This window comes from Sinocyclocheilus rhinocerous, unplaced genomic scaffold, assembly GCF_001515625.1.
Source record: "Sinocyclocheilus rhinocerous isolate Xijiao unplaced genomic scaffold, SAMN03320098_v1.1 scaffold717, whole genome shotgun sequence".
NCBI lineage: Eukaryota > Metazoa > Chordata > Actinopteri > Cypriniformes > Cyprinidae > Sinocyclocheilus > Sinocyclocheilus rhinocerous.
The window spans coordinates 329,242-351,971 of record NW_015649226.1 but is presented as its reverse complement, the minus strand read 5'-3'; the positions used below and the strand labels follow the sequence as shown (position 1 = coordinate 351,971).

At 37.3% G+C, this 22,730-nt stretch overlaps 1 protein-coding gene across 1 annotated transcript; it reads right to left on the bottom strand.

Moving 5' to 3' along the window:
* Window positions 1-1,894: 1,894 nt before the first annotated feature.
* Window positions 1,895-22,120, bottom strand: LOC107710370 (C-Jun-amino-terminal kinase-interacting protein 2-like). The gene is made up of 12 exons (XM_016515121.1): window positions 22,113-22,120; window positions 17,209-17,314; window positions 7,685-7,909; window positions 7,522-7,600; window positions 7,089-7,283; window positions 5,355-6,908; window positions 4,130-5,269; window positions 3,293-3,368; window positions 2,925-3,097; window positions 2,612-2,721; window positions 2,347-2,492; window positions 1,895-1,967 (listed from the first exon to the last, which is right to left on the bottom strand). The coding sequence occupies exons 1-12, from the start codon at window positions 22,118-22,120 to the stop codon at window positions 1,895-1,897; spliced, it is 3,885 nt and encodes a 1,294-aa protein (XP_016370607.1).
* Window positions 22,121-22,730: the final 610 nt, after the last annotated feature.

Below are 22,730 nucleotides of genomic sequence, written 5' to 3'. Positions count from 1 at the left end.
AGTGTGTTTCCCAGTGAACGGGGACTTTTCATTTTACTCGCTGTCTATAAGCATCATATCTCTCTGAAGTTTCTACCTGCAAACGTTCAAAGCATGAGAGGTGAGCTATATCAGGCTTAAAAGCTAAAAGCGTCAGTCCAACCTGACAATCATACAAGACAGCAGACAATGGTAAGTAGAGGGGCTGTCGGGCTTGAGAGCTGGAGAAATATTATTTGACTGAATGCCCAAAGGACTGAGCTATAGCATAGCCAACCGGATGAATCGTACAAAGTCGATATCTCAGTAATATTTTACCCCAAAATAAAATGAAAAAAAAAAAATCAATTTTAATGTGCATGAAGAAAATAAAGCCTATATTATGATTGTTTCATGACAATTAAGCACATTCCCTCACCTCACCCTTTATTACTGTAATGCTAAAAAGAAAACTAACAACAATTAATTGATTGATGAATTAATTATATGAATAAATATTGATATTAATTAATGACATAATCACTGTAAATTATGACACTTAAGCACATTTCATCACCTTATCCTCCAATAATGTAAAGCTAAATAAATAAATAAATACAAATAATTTTTCATTATTATTATTATTTTTATTAATAACAATTATAATAAAAATGTAATTATTATTATATGAATAAATATTGATATTAATTAATGATATAATCATTGTAAATTATTTATACTTAATGGTAATATTTGTAGCACTGCCTTCATTGCATGCTGATTTAAAATAAAAAATATTGACAGAATGATTTTTATTACTGTATTACTGAGAATCATTAATGAAAATCAACTAAAACTATAAATAAACCCAAAACTAAAACATCTGGATGCATTACTGTAATTGTGGGTGTTTAACTGTGATGGCAATGTCACAATGGCATTGCAAATAATTAATCATAATTATTAATTAAAAACTTATGCACAAAACTCAAAACTGAAATATCTGGATGCATTACAGTAATTGTGGGTGTTAAAATTGAGATGAAAATAACGTCAGTTGCAAAAAAATCATAATTTTTACACAACATCTTTGTGATTTTGGGGTCAAATATTTTCCAGATATGACTTGATGAGATTCACCGAACCATCTCTAGATTCCTCTACTGTACACCCAGCCTGCCGACCTGCAATCCGTCCCACTTTCTCATTCTCAGACCGATGGCGCAGGATACTTGCATACCATGATGTAATGAAGCATCTGTTTTCACCTACAGTCATCCCTATTTGTACAGTATTTACATCGCGGTTAAATCAGAAACGTACATTAAACCTTCTACTACATCGGAACAGACAATCTGTAGACCTATCAACGACTCCAGGTCACGTCCTACTGCCTTGTCCTTTTTAGTACAAACCCAGTACAGCAATGTATCAGAATGGGACAAATACATATTTACAAACAATCCTGGTCTTCAGATTCAAACCTCTGATCGCCTTTTGCTTTTAGACATTGTGTGTGTATGTGTGTGTTTGTGAGCATAACCCTCAAAGCCATGCAATCAAACATGTCAAGTCATATTTTGCCTTTTCTACACCAGGACTATATATATATATATATATAAAAAAGAACTCGAACTGATGTATCCACCCAAAAACCATGTCCCTAATTATATAGTAGAAAAGTTAAATAAACAAGCAATCCATCTCAATGAAGAGAATAAATGAACTGATAAACAGTTAAATAAACAGACAGACCACTAAGAGCCAATGTAGAGTATTCAGCTCAGTTCATGTCGGGAGAACAAGAGAAACTGAGGAAGAGAATAAAGAGATGAGGCCTATGTTACATTTGAGAAGGCTGCCAGGCGCCTCGTAGTGGCCAAGCCCAGGAACTGTCCTGAGGGACAGCAGTTGCCATGGTTACCCTTTTCCTCCTTTACTCAAGGTAGATATCTTCGGTAGGACAGGCGTATTCTAAGTGCTCTTGGTAGTACTCCTGGAACGCCCGTCTGAAACAAGCACACAGAGACATACGAGATCAGAACTTACACTTGTGTGTTGCGCTTTGTGAACAGCGTTTTGTTTTGCTTGTGTATTGTATTGGTCATGTATTGCTAAAAAATGGTAGGGTTTCACATTTAGCTGTGACAACTATATATATATATATATATTTGATCCTATTTGATCAAACCAATGTGATCATATTTAGGAATTAAATAATAAATAAGGTAAATTTTGATGTCAAATAGACTAACAAATAACTAAAATGTATTTATTCACATTTAGCTGTAATAACTATAATATATCTAAAACTACTAAAACTGGTAAACAAGACTACTGTCATATCCAGCAGGGCAAAATAAAAATAAAGTTGCACCTTTAAATTTTTTCTCTTTTTCTCTCTCTCTTACCTCCCCTGAAAAGTCATACTCATCATCCAAACTCATGACTAGTTTCACACCCTGCAGGCATATTTCCAGCTCACAAATAGATGGGGGATGAAGATGCACCGTCCTCTTCCTTGCCATAGCGATCTGAAAGGTAAACAAACTCATTAGTTCTTGTTTGCATCATATGATGTAACATTGTGCATTCATTGAGTACTATCTCACACAAGTAAAGCACAATCTGATACATTTCCTGTTTGCGGTACCTTCTGCATGGCAGCACACAGGATGCCATTGCCTTGGTGATAAGGAACTTCCACCGAACCCAGGAACTGCACTCGGAAGCTTTCCATCCAAGCAGGGTTCCTCTTCATCGCTATGGAAACACACGTATACAGACAATGCTGACTCACCAAGTGCTTTAACAAAGAGACCAGATGTGAAGGCCAAAGAAAAAGAAACCAGTCCCATATTCCTTACCAGAAGGACTCTTTTACAGAAGTATATACATATTTTCCCCCCAAAACCGTAATCCCAAAAATGTATATTTTGAAAACACTGTATTTTCAAAATTCTTACTCATCAGATCTTTTGTTTGGCCAACAACCTCGTGGGCGTAGTATGCTGGGAAAATCCCTCTGGCCCCTGTGCGCATGTTATACCCACGGTACCAGTAATCATCCTCCTCTTCCTCAACGAATAATGGATCATCAATGTCTAACTCCAGCTCATCTGCATGTCGTGGGATGAACCTGCAGCGTGGGCATTAAAACTTGCATTTGTATTGCATGCAATAGATATTATGAGCAGTCAATTTACTGTTTTAACAGATACTGAAAAAGAAGAGCTGCTTGAGGGTTTGTGATTGGGCTTTAAACCAGACTGGAGCTTTTTGATTATAGCTACTGTAGGTGTATTTAGGTTATAGTGTGGGTAGCATTGCTCACCTGAAGACCGCTCTGTGAGTCTGGTCTCTTTCTTCTCCATTTATAGTGCATGAGAAAAGCCCAAAGGACTCTGTGCCTGAAACACACATAATGCAGAAGCATTATGTCACTGTATACTGAGATATAAGCCTCAAGGTAGTGTGTGTGTGTGTGTGTCACAGAGTACTGCAAAACTCATTTAGAAGCAGGTCATACAAAATCCTTCATCTTCTGATGTCATCTCATTAGGATTATTAAATATCCTTTCTGTTCAGCGAGACAGGCTCCTAAATTATGTAAAATTATCATCTAAATCTCTTAAACTGTACTAAAAGGACTCAGAATGGCTCTGTGAATGGGAATGAATTTAATTTGGTAATTTATTTAGGTAATATACAACAATTTATTTTGCGTTTCCTCCTTGAGCATATTTGTATATTAAACCTTTACAGTAGCTTTAAAAATGTTGCTGTGTTAGTCATATTAGTTTAATCCAGCGAGAGAGCAAACAATAACAAAGGATGGATTCTTGGCACTAAGAAATCTTTCAAAGAAACCAAAATGAAAGGATCATTGACAAAAACAAAAATTCTGTCATCATTTACTCACCTTCATGGCATTCCAAACCTGTATAACATTCTCTCTTCTGTTTTTGTCCATACTGTGAAAGTTAATGGGGTCCAAAACAATACTGGACCACATTTACTTTCTTTGTATGGACAAAAACGATTGAACACATTTTTCAAAACATCTCATTGGTTTGGAATGAAATGAAGGTGAGTAAATGATGACAGAATTTAAAATTTTTGGGTGAACTATACCTTAAATCTTTTGTGCACCGTGTTAAATTTCACTTACTGGAGGACCGTGACGTGCTGTTGACAAACACATTGAGGAACTTCTTTGAGAAAGGTAAATCCGCCTCAGGGGAGGAGTCTTCTTCAGAGGAGCTTAACAGCAAATCAGGTCTCATGCCTCTTTCCATCTGGCCCGTATCAAATCTCTCTGTAAAGACGGGTGTAGCATTGCCATATGTGGGGTTGCTCATGTACAGACAAGTGTCCGTTCTCTTGTTTTCCTTCTGTCCCTCTTCAGATACATAGCTAGCTTCTCTCTCCTTCTCTTCGTCCAGTCTCTTCTCTGACGTTTCAGAGGTCACCTCCTGTGACTTTTCTTCCGATTTCTGCTTTTGTGAATTGCAGCCATCCGTCTCATTGAAAGTATCTGTTTCCAAGTCCGACGAGGGTGAGATGGTGTCAGAGATCGAGGCTGAGCGTTTGAGGCACTCTTCTGGGCAGCTGATTGGGTAGGAGCCTTCTGAGATCATCCTGTTGACCAGGTTGCTGAGAAGCCAAGGAGAATCAGAGTTTTCACTGAGCTCATCTTCGGACTCTGACTCGGACTCTCCCTCACTGTTACCATCATAGTCGTCCACAGAGGGCATGAGTTTGGGGCCAACCGGCAAATAGAAGGAGCGTTTGAAGCTCTCAAGACTGTGGTCAGGCTCAATCTTCAACAACAGCTGCTGGGAGCCGCTATCCTCACAGGGGATGGCAGGGGGAAGAGTCTCATCTGGATCGGCCTGGTGCTCATAACCCTGTTCGTCATCTACATTCTGCAGGCCCATCAGAGCTTGGCCATCATCTAGTTGTAACATGTCTGGGCTGGGGTCTAGACCTGGTGAAGGTTCTTGTTTAATTGGCTCAGATTGGCCCAGAAGAAGAGAAGCTTTTAGACCTACAATACCGCTGTCCTGTTCAGGGTCCAGCTCCTGGTCCAGTTCTTGGTCTGAGGTTGGGGAGCTAGCTTCTTCAATGGAATTGGTGAGGTGCGAAGAGCGCCCGCTGCTGGATTCACTGGTCAGGTCCAGCTCTGTCTCTGAGATGGAGGAAATCATGTTACTAGCAAGTGGACCACATGCAAACGTTGACAAACACATTGAGGAACTTCTTTGAGAAAGGTAAATCCGCCTCAGGGGAGGAGTCTTCTTCAGAGGAGCTTAACAGCAAATCAGGTCTCATGCCTCTTTCCATCTGGCCCTGGCCATAAATATCTTCATCTTCATCGACAACTTCCTGATCACAAATAGTAGAGAGTCCATCACTGTCCTCGCTAAGAACAGAGGTACAGCGCTTCAGGCTCACCAGCTCAAGCGTTGTGTTTTCATCCACCACTAGGGTGTACTTCATTGAATCGTATGCCAAGGAGTCATCGATGGGCCGGTCGGAGGTTGTGTTCCTCAACTCTCGCACACTCTCATCAATAGGTGGGGAGCTGTCCAAGTAAGTCTCGTTTCCGTAGGGTGACGGTACCTTGTGAAGATCCTCCAGGAAAGGGGAGGTATCTTGCTCATCTTCATCGTTATCTGTTGAGTACGTAAGACTGAAACAGTGATTGGTCTGTGCTGTTGGGAGGTCCAGCGTAAGGCTGTTTTTGACTTCTGTGATTCGCTGCAAAGTGATCTGATCGACCCGTGTCTCCCGTCCCTCGTCTTTGTCGCTGATTATGCTCTCGCTCAGACTGGGAGACTCCAGCTCCTTCATTCTCTCCATCATCAAGTCATTATTTGGCTCCTCCTCTTCTTCTTTCTGCTTGTTTTTTAATGAGTTCTGGGATGGAAAGTCCTCCGATTCATAATTCTTTGTCCTCGTATCAAATCTCTCTGTAAAGACGGGTGTAGCATTGCCATATGTGGGGTTGCTCATGTACAGACAAGTGTCCGTTCTCTTGTTTTCCTTCTGTCCCTCTTCAGATACATAGCTAGCTTCTCTCTCCTTCTCTTCGTCCAGTCTCTTCTCTGACGTTTCAGAGGTCACCTCCTGTGACTTTTCTTCCGATTTCTGCTTTTGTGAATTGCAGCCATCCGTCTCATTGAAAGTATCTGTTTCCAAGTCCGACGAGGGTGAGATGGTGTCAGAGATCAGCTCTGTCTCTGAGATGGAGGAAATCATGTTACTAGCAAGTGGACCACATGCAAACGCAGCCTCAAGTTCCCCTTCAATATCAGAGTCTGATCCAGGAGAGCTAAGGTCATCGCTGTGGCGGTCTGACGCCGCATAGTGTTTGGCATTCATATCAGCGATACCAGGATCAGATGAAGGAGAAGTTGTGTCATTTGCAGCAGGTTGACCCTGACGCATGTTTCGAAGTTCGTCCATAGCGTCAAGGACGTCTGATCGACTGGACGACACGTAGCTGGAGACAAAAATGGACTCAGCTGGTTCAATGCAGGGGAACTCAACGTAAGAAGACGCCTCATCTTCCTTGCAGGTTTGATCATAGGTATCTTTACTTATGAAGTCAATGTCAAACTCTTTGTCCAGCTCCTCATCTGATAACGGAGTCTCAGCATCGTTACCAAGAGGTGCGGTTGAGGACAGACACCTACTGGTGCCATCGTTTTCCAGCTCTGGGTCATCAGCAGTCTCCGTAGTCACGGTGTAAGTGTCACTGGGTCGAGAGCGGCAAGGTCGACGCTTGGTATGACCATTCAGGTCGTGGTCGACCTCGGTATCGGAGCACTGAGAAGTGCAGTCATCCACTGAGGGAACAAGCTCGCTTAGAGTGGATTCCTCAACATCAGGTTTCACCTCAGTTGCCTCAGACCCACTTGACGAGTTATGTTGACCAAAGGAGCCTGGTTTGGAAGACAAGAAAGATTTGGAAAGAAAAAGAGAGTTGGAGGGGAACTGAGATAAGTTGACAAGGATAAGGACAAAACGAGAAATGTTGCTGAAGACGTCCAATATCACCATGATAATGGATATATTGTAGCCTATATTAATTTTGATTAGCCATTAGCAATATGATTTCTTACCATATTCAGGTCGTTCTTTTCTGTTGCCCTCAAAGTCGTACAGCAGCGGTCTGCCAGGTGACTGATGAAGACCACAATGTCCTGGTGGGTTTGAGGGTGTACCATTGGCAGAGCCGGTGGTGTCTGGAGCCCCTGGGCATGTGGTAGTTACGCAGGAACCATCCTCAAGGCAAGAGTGGTTTGGAGATAAGCAACCTAAAATGGTGAGTAAAATGATTAACAATGGGCTACATTTATAGCTACAGAAATATCCAAAATAGATATTAATCAAAAGAATATGATCAGTGACGTTCTGATGCAATAATTGCATGAATAGTTAGAGTTTGTATAGAGCTTTTTTTTGGAATCTGTTCATATGTTTTGGAATCTTGGAATCATTTTTGGAATTCTGTTTTGGAAATATACTGTATATATATATATAAACAACAATTACCCTGTGAAGTCGGGTTTCGAAGAGAATCCTGCCAGCTTGACTTTCGTGGTGACACATTGCTGTTGTTGTTCAGGGAGTCCTGAGATTAGGACCAAAAGAAGAGTTTAAATACTGACAACATATGTTTATTGATATATTGATTTCAGGTGTGTATAAGAGGTACCTGGGAAACTGGTGCAGTCAGGTTCAGAGTGGTTGGGCGGCTCTTCAGGGTGCCCAGAGTAGGGGAGGGGGGAGGAGATGCTGATGGTGAGGGAGGGGCATCAGGATCTGCATCCTCTTCTTCTTCCTCATCATCTTCATCATCGATCATCTCAAACTCTTGGAAGTCATCTTGGAATGAGCACACTGGGTGGTGGAAATCATTCTTTTCTAGAATTAAGCAGTCCTTTACAAAGAAGAAGAAAAGAAAGGAAGGATTTTAAATATTTTACCTGAAAATAATTTTAAAATATCTGGTGTAGCACTGTAAAACATTACCACAAATCAATAATGCAGCCTGAAACGGGGGTGACTGAATGAACCATTGAAGAGCAATTATACACAAAAATTCGATATCCACAAATATCAGTCAGCATGAACAAGAGCAAATGCTTCTCATGTCTACCATGCATGATTCAACATGACCTTTTTCTCTGCTGTTAATGTTTTGTTCCATTCATTAGTTGGGCCATATGTTCACCCTGGACTGGATGAAGACTTGACTGCTAGCCAGGCCATAATTTCTTAAACATGTGTTACTATATATATAGATCAGTGGTTGCAGGAAAAACAAACCCTATCTTGCAAATATGTTTAATGACAAATACAGAATATATTTATGACTGTAATACTGAAACTAACAGTGAGTTTAAAGAAATAAAGTTTAAAGCACGTTTTAAAGCAGCTATAATTATTCCTGTGTCAAAAAAGCAGCATATTATCTGCTTAGACAATTACAGACCAGTGGCCCTAACACAGGTCGTAATGAAAATCTTTGAGAGATTGGTACTGAAGAATACAATTTCAACTGTCTGTCTGGATTCTTACCAATTTGCTTATAAGACTACTAGGTCAGTCGATGGACGCTGTTGCTCTTTGTTTTCACTCAATCCTGCAACACCTTGAGACTCCTGGCACTTATGTCAGGGCTCTTTTTGTGGATTATAAATCTGAATTTAACACAATTGTTCCAGTAAAGCTCTTTGTTAAATTGGAGCAATTAGGGGTTCATCATTTCCTTGCTTTGTGGATTTTGGATTTTCTACAGAATAGATCACAGGTAGTCAAAATTAACAACAGGATTTCGAGCCCTAGAACAATAAGTGTTGGAGCTCCACAAGGTTGTGTATTGTCACCATTGTTATATATACACTGATGATTGTGTTTCACACAGTGAATCAGTTAAAAAATGTTTAAAGTTTGCAGATAATACTACAATAATTGGTTTGATAACAGATAACGATGAAACCGATTATAGAAAGGAGGTATCTACATTGATTGAATGGAGTTGTACCCACAATTTGAAATTGAATGTCTTAAAGGAAATTGTGTTTGACTTTCGACGGGGTAAAAAGGCTGTTATGCCATTAACTATTAATGGCCAGGTCACTGAAAATATGGAGAGTTTTAAGTTTCTCGGGAACCACAATATCTGCATCATTGAAGTGGCAGGATAACTTAAGAGGCATTATTAAGAAATCTAATCAAAGATTATATTTCTTAAGACAGCTCAAAAAATGTGGAGTATCTAAAGCTGGTATGTTCAGGTTTTATAGAGCTGTCATAGAAAGTGTGCTGACTTTCTCAATAATAGTGTGGTTTGGCAGCTCCACAGTTCAACAAAAAAGTCAGATTCGTAATATAGTGCGGACTGCCTCAAATATTATAGGCTGTGATCTGCCCACCATTGATGACATTTATGGCTCACGTTTGCAGTAAAAAGGCTTAACAATTCTTAGAGATTCCACACATCCGGCCAGACATTTTTTTTTTATTTCTTAAGTCTGCACGCTTTTTGAACAGTACCTATTGTAGGATGGTCCATTTTTTAAACTCTTCTGGCACTTATGCATCTGTATTTCATTCTTTATAATGGTTGGAATCATAGGCACCGATTTATGTTTCTGCCAGTGGGTGCTCACCAAAAAAAAAAAAAAAACCTTGCAGTTTTTTTTTTTTTATATAAAACACATTTTCACTGCTGTTTACACGACTAAAAATACAAATTTAACAAACAAATGTAATATTTTTAAATATTTCATTCTCATTATTCATTAATTAATTATACTGGGTTTTAGTTTTTTTCTAGAGTATAATCCATTCGATGGTGTGTTTGATGAATTCACTTCACAAAATGTATCTTGCGAAGTAAAACGCACAGACTGCAAATAAATTTTTTAGTAACCAAATAATATACACATTCTTTCTATGAGGGCTGCTCTTCACTAAATAAAATGATTTAATAAATACTTGTTTACAATAAGCATATATTCGTGCGTACACAGCTAGGACAAAGTTTGAGGGCGCACACGTAATATCTGAGGGAGCGCAGAGCCATGATCTCTATATAGGAGAGCAAGCCCGCTGCAAACCGAGAGTTTCGTGCTGGCACCCTCTCGTATTACAATAATGCACTCTTGACATTTGTCATTAAAATAACGGCAAAAACTGCCTCAAATGAACTATGAAAAGGAGAATAAAGTCGTACAAGCTGCAATCCATTTCTTATTGTTTAAAATTAACAAAGACTATCTTTTTTCGTGGGTGCTCGAGCCCCTGAGAAATGATCGGCGCCTATGGTTGGAATAATTTATGTATGTATGTATGTACGAATGTGTTTGTGTTTGAGCTCACCATTCTTACTGTCATTGCCTAAATTCCAGACAATTATGTTGTTTGGCAATAAATAAATAAATAAATAAATAAATAAAAATAAAGGAATATTTTAGATTTAAAAAATACTAATAATTTTAAGTGCATTACTTAAAGTGGATGGACTGTGGATGGACTGGACAAAGCTGAGAGGATCATGTCTTATATGATTGGGAAGGGCAGATGGTGATCGATGCTAAAGCTCCTCAGGTTACAGCGCCCTTCCAGGAAAACAAGTCAATGCACTTACATAAGCCTAACGTCTGATATTCACCTCAATTAAGAACGCACACACTAGAGTTAAAATTCTGTTTGTTGCTTGGCAAATGTGTGTGGGTGATGTCATTAAAAGTCTCACGCTGCATTAGATTCACAACCAGCTGGCACTGCAGGGACCTGAATCTATACGCCATCTCTAACCAAATCAATACCAGCAGCCGTCAAACACACCATGACCGATAACCACACTTAGGAGAGAGATGTATATGCTGTAATGCTGTATTGACGTGGTTCTAGCTGTACTGCATGAGTTAGTTTATAAATGCTCTGTTGAAACTCTATCGTTCTGATATTTCCAAGGACGAGGCCTCACCCCTGACCAGCACTGATTTTACATCCCCGCTCAGAAACGGAGTCAGCATTACACCAGCAAAAAGTGTTCTGCTGAGCCAGCCGAACTCACACAGAAGTCATGAATGGATGCAGTGCTCTCGATGCTGACCGCATAGGCAGAGCAAGGGAGAGATGAAGAGGAAAAAATAAAAGATGCAGTGTTAGAAGGTGAAGGAAACACCAAAAGATTGTAAATAAAGAGAAGCTTAAAGAGCACACATACACACAAACACTACAGCACACACACACAAATCAGCTGTATACTGCAGTAGAAGCAGGAAGGAGGCGGGGCAGTGATACCACTGATGTCTCAGACAAGTATCTATACTAATGCAGAGACATTAACTACAGCACTGCACTGCATAATCGAGGGATCTTGAATAATTCATAAGACAACCTATTCATCAGTTCTGAATGAGTCAGTCAGTGTTGCCTGATTTATTATAGTTACAAAAAAAAGTCAATTTTTCCAGGTAATCATATCTCGTTTACTTCAAATAAGATGTAAATCAAATTATATATTATAGTATATTATTAAGAAACTTTATAGGAAAGACCAGGGGTAGTTTTTACACTTATTTAAAAAATGTTTTACCCCAATAAATATTTCTGAAGGTAAGTTTATGTTTATACGTTTGTTTATTTATTTGTTTGTAAAAGTCTTTTACCTTAAAGTGATAAAAAATTTAATTAAATTAAATAAATCATGAACATTCTTACTGTCATAGCCTAAGGGGGAAAAAATAGTTAGGAAGAAAAGAACAGTCCAGGTAATCATATCTTGTTTACTTCAAATAAGGTGTAAAACATCTTATTTGAAGCATAATATATTATTAAGAATCTTTAGGGAAGACCAGGGGTTGTTTTTACACTTATTTTACTTTTTTTTACCCCAATAAATATTTCTGAAGGTAAGTTTATGTTTATAAGTTTATGTTTATTTTTTTTAATTAAATTAAAGTCCTACAGCTTAAAGTCTTGGCAATAAAATAAAATAAAATAAAATAAAATAAAATAAAATAAAATAAAATAATCATGAACATTATTACTGTCATTGCCTAAGGGAAAAAATATAGTTCACTGAACATACGTTGACCTTTTATTTCTATTGAAAATCTACCATTTAATACTCTTGAAAAAATGTATTGTTATTAATTGTAGAAAAGTGAATTACATTTTAAAATATAAAATGTTGAGTAAAAATCTGCCTTGATTATATAGTTAATTATACAAATTGTTGTCCGACTGTATGTCAGTTTTTACTCAAAATCTGAGATATAGCTCTTGAGGCAACTACCCCATGTGACTTTCCCTTATCAACCCTATATAAAATTATTTATTTGATATGAACCTAAACTATTTAAAAAAAAATAAATAAATAAAAAATCCAATTCAAAAACACAAAGGTCCAGTAATAAAATACTGTGAAAGCAGAAATAAAGGTCAATACAGTGTTAGAAGGAATCGGCCACCTGCACATAGCACTGAGCACGTTTACATGCACACCAGTAAGCTGATAACTCACAAATATCAAGTTTATCACAAATATCAAAAATTTTCCCCGTTTACATGCACATCAGTAACCTGGCAACGCAAGTAATCTGCGTTTACATGACTTCATTAATAAATCAGGTTATTTCCCTGTAGTGACGTCAAAATATAATCATTTGCGTATCTGACTCTGAGTATTCCACACATTTGTCAGTTGTGATGTTAAATTAAGCTTGCAACATGTCAACTTGCAACATGTCGGGAAACTTACAGCTCATATATTATCCTCTCATGCAGTTATAAACGCAGCATTGTGACTGAACCACTTCTACTTCTGCTGCACGAGATGAAAACACATTTTTATCATTTTCCACTCCATTTTACTTTCCTGCTGACAGCTATTTACAAGATGTCCACACACAAACAGACACACACACACACACACACACACACACACTGCTCCACAAGAAAAACATCTCACCCTCTTGTCTTTGATCTCTCATTATGAGCAGTTTGGACAGACACTAAGATGGCACATCTCATGCTGCTTAGCTAATCCCTCACACACACACACACACACACACACACACAAACAGTCATCAAACACTATAATTGCAGATTTAACCCTTAAACATGCACTTTAGCTCTACATAATGGGTGGGCCTGAAAAACGGTAGGAAATAATATATTTATATATTTCAGCCATCTTAATGAAGGGTGCACAGCTAGGGAACAAATAATGGACAATAATATAATTTTTTTTAATCATAATAATTATTAACAAATTCATGAAGATCCTAATCACATTCATAATGTGCTCTTTTGAAACCAATATCTTGCACTTTTTTAATAATAAAATGAATTGCTTTCATCAAAACATTCTTCCTACTCTTAAATTCCTTTTCTTTTTCTGCTGTTGTAGGTAAGGCTGCAAAGGAGGGAAGCAGTGCCCCACATGATTTTAAGCCACATATTCTGTTTCATTAAGAAATATGTCATAATAACGCAAGTTAAATGAGTTGTGAATGCCGTTTCATGTTGTTTTTCCAATACTGCACGCTACTCTGCTCAGTTAACGTTCATCAACAGCATACTGTAATATGCAAAACCCCAGAAACCCAAATCTGTTAATTGTACTCTGAGAGCCGGAGCTCTGTGTGACAGAATGAATAATCCATGAAAGAAGCGAGAGAGAGGGTGAGAAAGCTAGAGAGAGAGTGAGAGAGTGTTTGGAAGGATGGAATTGTTGGCTGGAAATGATCTGTACAAGAATCATTCTAGAAACGTTAATGTCAAAATGTCACAATCGTTACTGACTGGCACAATGAGCACAGCCACAAATAGCTAAAATGTATCTATATTTCACAGCATGTGTAGGTGTGTTTTTGTCATGAGATGTGTGATATGGAATGTAAAAAACTGATTCAAGCTGCAAAAGAAAAATTACACATTAATGAAAACCTACTACTGTACTAAATTGTGGGCTTTCTGAAAGCTCTAACAGAAATCACATAAATAAAAATAATGTTTTCACATAAGGCATAAAAGGAAAAATGGATAAAACAAAAATCGGAGAAATTGATTTTAAGAGATGAGCAGATGAGCGGTCTTCACTGGAGAAGTGATATACAGTATCTCTCCCTTTGTAATTGTAGGACTTTAATCTGTTATCAGACAGGTAGAAGAACACCATATTTTTAGATTTTACAAAGATTTTTTCTTTCTGAAAAGATCTGTTATGCAGCTGGTGAAAGCTCAGTGAGCTAAATGGGAATTTATCATTGTAGCATTAGTGTCATTACAACATTTAGCACAAAAACAATCAAATGTGGTTGTGATGGGATAAATAAAATTATTATAAACATTAAATTACTGTTTGGAGAAAATTACAAAGTTTCCGTTCAAAAATATTTATAACTCTGAGAAGAAAAGTCTGAACTTTGAGATATAAACTTACAATTGTGAGAATTTTTTTTTTTTAATTCCATGCTGGAAAAAAAGAATTGTGTGATATACACTCAGATTTGTAAGATGGAAACTCGGAATTACAAAAAAAAAAAAAATCTGAATGTCACTTTTTTCCTCAGAACTGCCGGTTTATATCTCACAATTCTGAGTTTATTTCTCATAATTCTGACTTTATATCTTGCAATTCTGAGAAAAAAAGGAAATTTTCAGAATTGTGAGATAAAAAGTCACAATTACCTTAATATTTTTTTTATCCTGTGGCAGAAACAGGCTTCCATAATAAACCGAATTTCAATGTCAAATGGTAAAAAAATGTCAACATCACTGCCACATGGTAGAAAATGTCCATTACAATCAGTCCACAAATATACTCTGAAAAGCTCCTCCTCCTTGGTTATTGTTGCTAATCTGTCAAACTTTCATAGCAATTGCATGCAGTCACCAAAAAAAGGCTACAGTATAACTACCTTCTTGACCAGTTCAAATGAAAAACAAAATCAGAAATGTAATTTTTTTTCAAAGGATATATAAATCACTTATGCTTCTTATGTTCATTGGAGGCACAGAGGATGTCTTCTGTGATTTTGTAGACTCTAGTTGCATAGACACGGGACAGGCCCTTCAAACACGATGCAGTGTTGCTTCCACGTGACATAATCCTGTGGGACAGGTGTTTGTGTGTGCTGAAATAGAGCCGCTAACTGTGGCAAAAAAAGAAAAACTAGCCAGACACACTGCATGGACTCTGTCGCCCACTTTGAGATCAACCAACCAATCAATAAATGACCAGCCTATGGACCATCCAATCACCATCCAGAACCAACTAATCAATCTGCCTACATACTGAACAATGTGAGGTCACTGCATGCTATGATGCCCACAGACTGCGATTGTGGACCGAATCACTGCATTTAAATCAATTTGACACACCAAAGGCATGTGAGGCGTTATAATCGAAGCGATACATGCTTGTTTGAACATTTTGCAGAGAACACAGGCAGAAAAAATTAGGAGCAGAAGTGGTTTTGTTGTAATAGGATTGGGGTGCAGAAAGCTGAGAAGAGAGGTCTGCATAGCAGCAAACTTCACTGGGTCTCCAGCCCTTCTACTGGAAACGTGGCACACCGCCACCACAATAAAACATTTACAATCCCTCAGTGCAGCCAGCACACACATAGCATCAAATACAAATATTTCCACATCCATATTAACACAGTACAAAGGGAAAAGACTTCTACATTTGGATGTTTTACAATAGTTCAATATAAATTCATGTTTTCATTCCATTTAATGTTAACATTCAGAATTCAACTGAGAATGTTTTTTAAAGGTAAATCCTGAATTTGAGTTGAATTTTAATTGACATAGCAAACAGGATGCGGAATTGCATCAAAAATCTGAATGTAAGGGAGTAGAATTGAGTATGAAAGTAGAATTGTTTCAATTCAGAGAAATTCATTCAAAATGCAATTTTCATAGACAAATAGATGGACAGATAGATAGACGGAAAGATGATAGACAGATAGAGAGAGCGCGACACAGACAGACAGACAGACAGATAGATAGATAGAATTTATGCTTTCAAACCTAGAGCCTTTTAAAATGCAAATGAGCTCTTTGACATGCATGACTGCCAAGTGAAGTGATGACACTATTTCCAAAGGTGCGATAAGCCACATATTCATCCATATGTAAATATGTGTATATTAGCTGCACTTCCTGGGTAAATAAACAGCCTGCTGAGCACAGTAGAGCTTACAGTTTCCTTTAAGTACCACACTAGACTGTAGTACACTAGACTCACTGAATAAAATAAAATAAAATAAAATAAATAAAAAATAATAATAAATAAATAAAAAAAATAAATAAAATAAAAAAAATAAAAAAATAAAAAAAAAATAAATGCATTGTGAATTAATGTTGGGCGATATGGTCATTTTTCAAATCATCATATCGCCAGCCCGTGAGATCGCCGATACACAATATTATTAAGGGTGGGTGGGGGCAAGAGAGAGACTCTCTGTACTTGTCATAGGCTATTTCATAACTATGTGGTGTTTTAAACTGCGCGGGCGCGCGAGAAAGAGCTTATAGAAGCACCAATAATCCAAATAATATACTTTCAAACATACTGATAAACTAACATTTTAAATATAAAAATATTTAAAACAGCAAGTTCATATATATTCGGATACAACAGTCATACATCGCTATTAGAACCGCGCGTCCTGTGACAAGTTTGCCGCATCGGCGCAAGGAAGTTATCAGTATAAAAGGTCTGCAAAATCAGCCAACGGTGAAAATCAAAAGTAGATTTATTTTAAAGACCAACAGTTTAACACTAAATATTGGACATAAACAAACACGTTAAATATAAAAGTATTTAAAACAGGCAAGTTCATAAATTTGGAGTAAAGTTAAATTGAACGGATACATCAGTCATATACAGCGCTCCGGACCACGTGCCCCATGACGAGTCCGACGCGCCGCCACAGAGACAAGAATGAGATGCTTTCTAACATAACTGTGGCATTAAACTCATTAGTGAGGGCTCAGTTAAAATATTGCACATACATAGGCCGTTCAGATTACTTGTTAAAGTGCAATGAAATACCTTATAATAATTTAATACATTAATAGGAGAATGAGCCTAATATCGTCTTGACTATCGACAAAGACATCTGCTATCGTCAATATCTCTGACTATCGTCGATACACGATACTATCGTCTATCGGCACAACCCTATTGTGAATGGTTCATACCTTTTCGTAAGGGTCAGAGTCATAGTTGAGGCCTATGCCACAATCATCTGTGATTTCAGACAAATCTTCATCATCAAACTCCTCCAGACTGATGTCATGAGCCGGCCTGCAAACAGAAACACAAATAATGAATACAAAAGTTCTCCCATTATTTGAAATACTCATAAATCAAATCATGATTTTCTTTAAATGTACTGAAATCAGCAGGGTTGTGTGAGGGTTAGAAAATATCATCACCTCTGTATACAAACCATAGCATCTATGAGATGTGCTGGCTAATATGTGTGTGTGTGTGTGTGTGTGTGTGTGTGTGTCCCTGTGGAAGTCTGATCTGAAATATGAGCTGCTAAGACATAGCAGCTGATTTCACACACACAGGTCACTAGTCTAAGAAATCCACAAGGTCACTCAGATTAGCACACTCTTTCATATGCACACACACACACACACACTCACTGACACAAACACAGCAGAAGCACAGCACCAGCTAAGACATGGCCACCACACCTTTAAGCAACATCATTTCTCTCCTCCACCATCCCCGTTCATTACTGATAAGTGGGTTAGCATGCTGCTAAATAAGGCTAGCCTCTGTTTTGCTTTATTTGGCTCTACTTTGGCTCAGCAAAATGCATTAACCCGGATTCTGCTGTATGCTAGCCGCTAACGCAGGGACGATTTCATCTCAGCTGAGCTCCACTCGGCTGACAGCAGTGCTGCAATGCAGCTTTTCATAGTCAGAGCGCCACAATCACACAAATCTGTAGTGTACGGAGGATTCACGACAGAACAAGAGAAAGAGGGAGGAGGAGAGAGACTTGTTTACTGTGTGCGCTTGTCTGAAAATATTGATATTTTTAATATAGATCTGGATTCAGAAGCAGAAGTCCCTGTGTAATGCTTTAATCAAATTTTACCGTAATAAGTCGTACAGTTATTAATCTACTAATATTGCTACAAAAAATGACATAGGATGAAACACGCAGGTTAATATCGGCACTAAAATCAGAATGGCTAAGCACTTTGAAAGTTGTTGCAATATATCTCTGACCACACATCAGTTAAATTCTATAAATTATGTAGGACGCTGAAGTTGAGCAGTCCAAAATGTTCCACTGACTGTAAATCGCTCTGGTCCTCTTATAAATAATATTTAGAAATTGTTGTCAGCCCATCCATGAACCTGAGAGCAATAAATAAAAAAATAAATAATATTTAGAAATTGTTGTCAGCCCATCCATGAACCTGAGAGCAATAAATAAAAAAATAAATAATATTTAGAAATTGTTGTCAGCCCATCCATGAACCTGAGAGCAATAAATAAAAAAATAAATAATATTTAGAAATTGTTGTCAGCCCATCCATGAACCTGAGAGCAATAAATAAATCATATTTTATTAAGTAAATAATTAATCAATCCATTAACTAATAAATATAAATAAAATAATACAAAATAAATTACAAAAAAAGTCCCAGGCCCTGTGATTTTTAGTGACAAACATGGTTAGAATCAATAATTTAATACTCGAATAGTTAAATGCATGTATTTATGTAATTTATGAAGAAATAGAACATTTAAATAGAATAATATAATAAAAACAAAGTAAAATGGATTCAACTTTGTCATTTAAAAGGGAAGCAGTTCACTCCAGATTTTTTATTTATTTTGTGGTTTCTGATCCCCTGTGTATACGCCTGTTTGTAAACCAATATCATCTATGCACATCATAAAAACAGCTTCATGTGGGCAAACATGATTTATAATGTGATGAAATACTTCCTGAATGCAGCATTTGCTCATTTGTGTTGTTTTGGTCTTTTAATGTGATAATTTCTCTGCTGGCACTCATATCCTTTTTACTCACAAGGCGCATTTAAGTGAATCACATTCATCAATAATGACTCATTGTGTTCTATGAATGTTCAAGCTATTCCTGGTTTTTGTGTCACAGGTCAAAACTGCTGAACTCATGACTAACTATGCTGACAAAAATATTACCAGTCATCTTCTAAAAACCACAAATCATTTCATCAGTAAAGTATACCTCCAAAACAAATGCTAAACCATGAATTGGTCTGCATTTAACATATGAAGCCTTGCAAGCTCAGTAATGGCATTCGCTCAGCCGTCTTTTGAAAAAAACAAGCAAAAATAATAAAATAGTATTAACATACTTGAGGAGGAACCTGCTAGGCTCATTCAGAAAAGCTCAGTTTGGCAGTGAAGTGGCTTTTGGAGAAGTGAACACCACCAAGTATCAGTGTCAAATGTACTGGGCTCCAGTCAGCTCTGAAATGGTTAAGTGGCTGTTCAAAAGGTAGTAGTACTTGTTCTTTCACATTTCTCTGGGCTTTTTGACTGTATGATATTTGACTTCATATGATTTCATTCTAATCAGCTATACAAATGTATGTCCTATTTTTCTACTGTTGGCAGTTTAGACTATAGATATTAACAAGCTAAATCCAGAAGTTAAATATTAAAATTGCACATGCAGTGTTTTGTCATTTAACTTAAATATATAATTATATATAATTATTTAATTAAGTTAAAAATATATGTATTTAATAACACTGAAGCAACCTGACAATATATGTAAAAATTGTTCAAAGTCATACAGCTGTGGAAATCTTGTTGTTTCAGTGGCCTGTCTGTCAAAGCCTGATTCACAGCACAAGGGAAATCAAGTGTGTAGAATCTCATCATGTGTGCTGACCTGTGGGTCAGATTCCAGATGAATGAACAGGAGATGGGCTGGTGTAATCAGGGATGCCAGGCTATTGTCAACACTGGCACCTCCCTCCTCATTTTCCCCCAACAATAAATGGCAACCCTGACTCTACTGGAGCACAACAGAACCAGACTGGAAAGGTCAACTACTACTATTTCTCACCTCTATGCAAGAGATGGGCAGATTTTTTCATGCTTCTAACAAGCTGTGTTTGCTTTTCGGTGACTTGATAAAGCAAAATTATTGATGGTTTTCTTTTACCCAGATGTTCCAAAAAGCTTTCTGTAGAGGAAAAAAAAAGATATGTATAGATATATATAATTTATATACATGTTAAATGGATAGTTCACAAAAAAAAAATCTACCATCATTTACTCATACTCAAGTTGTTCTAAACCAATATGAGTATCTTTCTTTTGTTAAACACAAAATAACATATTTTTGAATTTGAAGAATTTTTGTAACCAGACAGTTGCTGTTAATCATTGACTTCCATGACTTGGGAAAAAATACTATGGAAGTCAATGGCCACCAGCAGCTTTTTGAGTACCAACATTTATATCTTCTTTTGTTCAAAAGAAAAAAAAATGGTAACACTTTAGTATAGGGAGTCGGGACCAATTCTCACTATTAACTAGTTCTTTATTAGCATAGCTATTATTAATATATTAACTGTTTATTGCTTATAAAGCACAAATTCTGCATGACCATATTCTACATCCCTAATCCTACCCAATACCTAAACTTAACCAAACTATTAATAAGCAGCAAATTAGGAGTTTATTGAAGCAAAAGTCGTAGTTAATGGTTTGTTAATAGCGAGAATTGAACCTTAAAATAAAGTGTGACCCAAAAAAATCATACAGATTTGCAACAACATTAGGGTGAATAAATGAAAAAATTTTTATTTTTGGGTGTACTATTACTTTAATTCACCATCCTGTCTTTTTTTTCCTTCTACAGAACACAAAACATTTTTAAAAATATAAATAAATAAAAATATCTCCTGTCTTCGACAGTAGAACAGAATTTTCAGAATTTTCCTTTTTTGGTGAACTAAGTAGTATGTTACAGTATAAACAAACAAACAAATAAAGTCAATATGATTCAAAGTGGATCGACGTACAGCAACTCGTATGGTTCAGCTTAACAATCTCTGAGTTTAGAAAGGTTTCCAGAAAAAGCTAATATTTCTCTAACCTCTGTCAACCTGCCATCCTGATCAGAGCACCATTTACAGGGATTTCAGTGCTGAAAATATTTCTACATGAGCCTCTAATGACCCTCCCATGAGATGAAACACGGGAGTGTGGAAATAATCCCACATACATGAGAAAAACCCAGACAGTGGATTGTGTGCTTTGAAGATACGTTTTAATGAGCTTCTGTTTAATCACTGAAATATCAGAGGATTTAGAAGAACGTCGCTCCACTGAGCAAGTCAACCCCAGTGTGTGTGTGTGTGCGTGTGTTTAGGGTATAATGCCACTTCTAGGACTAGCTAAACCAAATCGTGCCTCACACATAAAAAATAAAAAAAAATAAAAAAAAACAGATCTACAGCAGATCTCTGTCTCCATTCACAGTCCATGCTCAGATCTAAACTGTGGCTTGACAGCAGACAGTACAGGAGCTCCTGGGAGAAGCTGTGCTCTAGACTCAGAACCACTCTGTGATATTAGTTACAGACTCACAGTGATTCATGAATCATGAATGAGTTCACAAAAACCAGATCTAGCAGCAGTGCTAATGACGGGATGCATCTACAAACACATTTAGCTTTGCATATTAACCTACAGTAAGTGGCAAGGTATTTAAAGTCAGTTTTACCTCATTAAAAGTGTTTTACATACACACACACACACACAAAACATAAAATAATGTGTTAGTATTCTATATGCAAAAAAAAATGTGAAAAAAATCCCATAAACTCTTGGCGACATTTCAGCATTGTAGTGACAGGTTTTGCACGTGCAAACACAGCATGTGTTCTGTGATGATAAGGAATGGTTATTTATTGTTAAATCAATTAAAATGGTATGAGGGAATGGGCGAGATCATTAACTGTAAATCACAGCGACAAAAAGATTTAGTATGTCCCATCTCCAGATGGGATGTTATTCACATAATTAATCAAAGATAAAACACCTGTTTTCTCAATGAACTTCTAACCTCTCCATGAAGCCTTATCAATCTTGTACATGAAGAGATTATTTATTAGGATTCCTTACTGATGACCATCTTGATGGCTCCTCATGTTTGATTGTTTCCCAAAGACCCAATTTTACTCTCCAGTTGGCCGCTCCAAACCCGTTAATCCTAATTACAAAAGGTGGGGCATGTTTCAGGCCCTGGGGGACGCACACACGGTGCCAATCACTGGCTGTTGCCATAGTAGCTGCGCTGTACAAGGGGTGATGTCACACCACTAACAGAACACCACTGAGACACACGGCAGGTTAAGTAGGGTGAGGTCACCTCTGCAGCTGTCACCATGACAACCACATCCCACCAGAGATGGGCTTAATGTGCTGAATCATGCATCTATTCACCAAGCTGGTTTGTTTTCAAACAATGGTGACTTCTGGACTGTTGCATGCACTGATACTTCAATACATTCCAAATGCAATAAAGAGTCAGATTAGAAAGAAAGTCAGATTAACATGAATAAAATAACAATACTAATAGTCAGACAGTGATTTTTTTTATTATGTTTGATTTCTGCAAATAATAATTAACCATAACACACTATAGACTACAAACTTAACTTTTCTTTCAAACATGCATTCT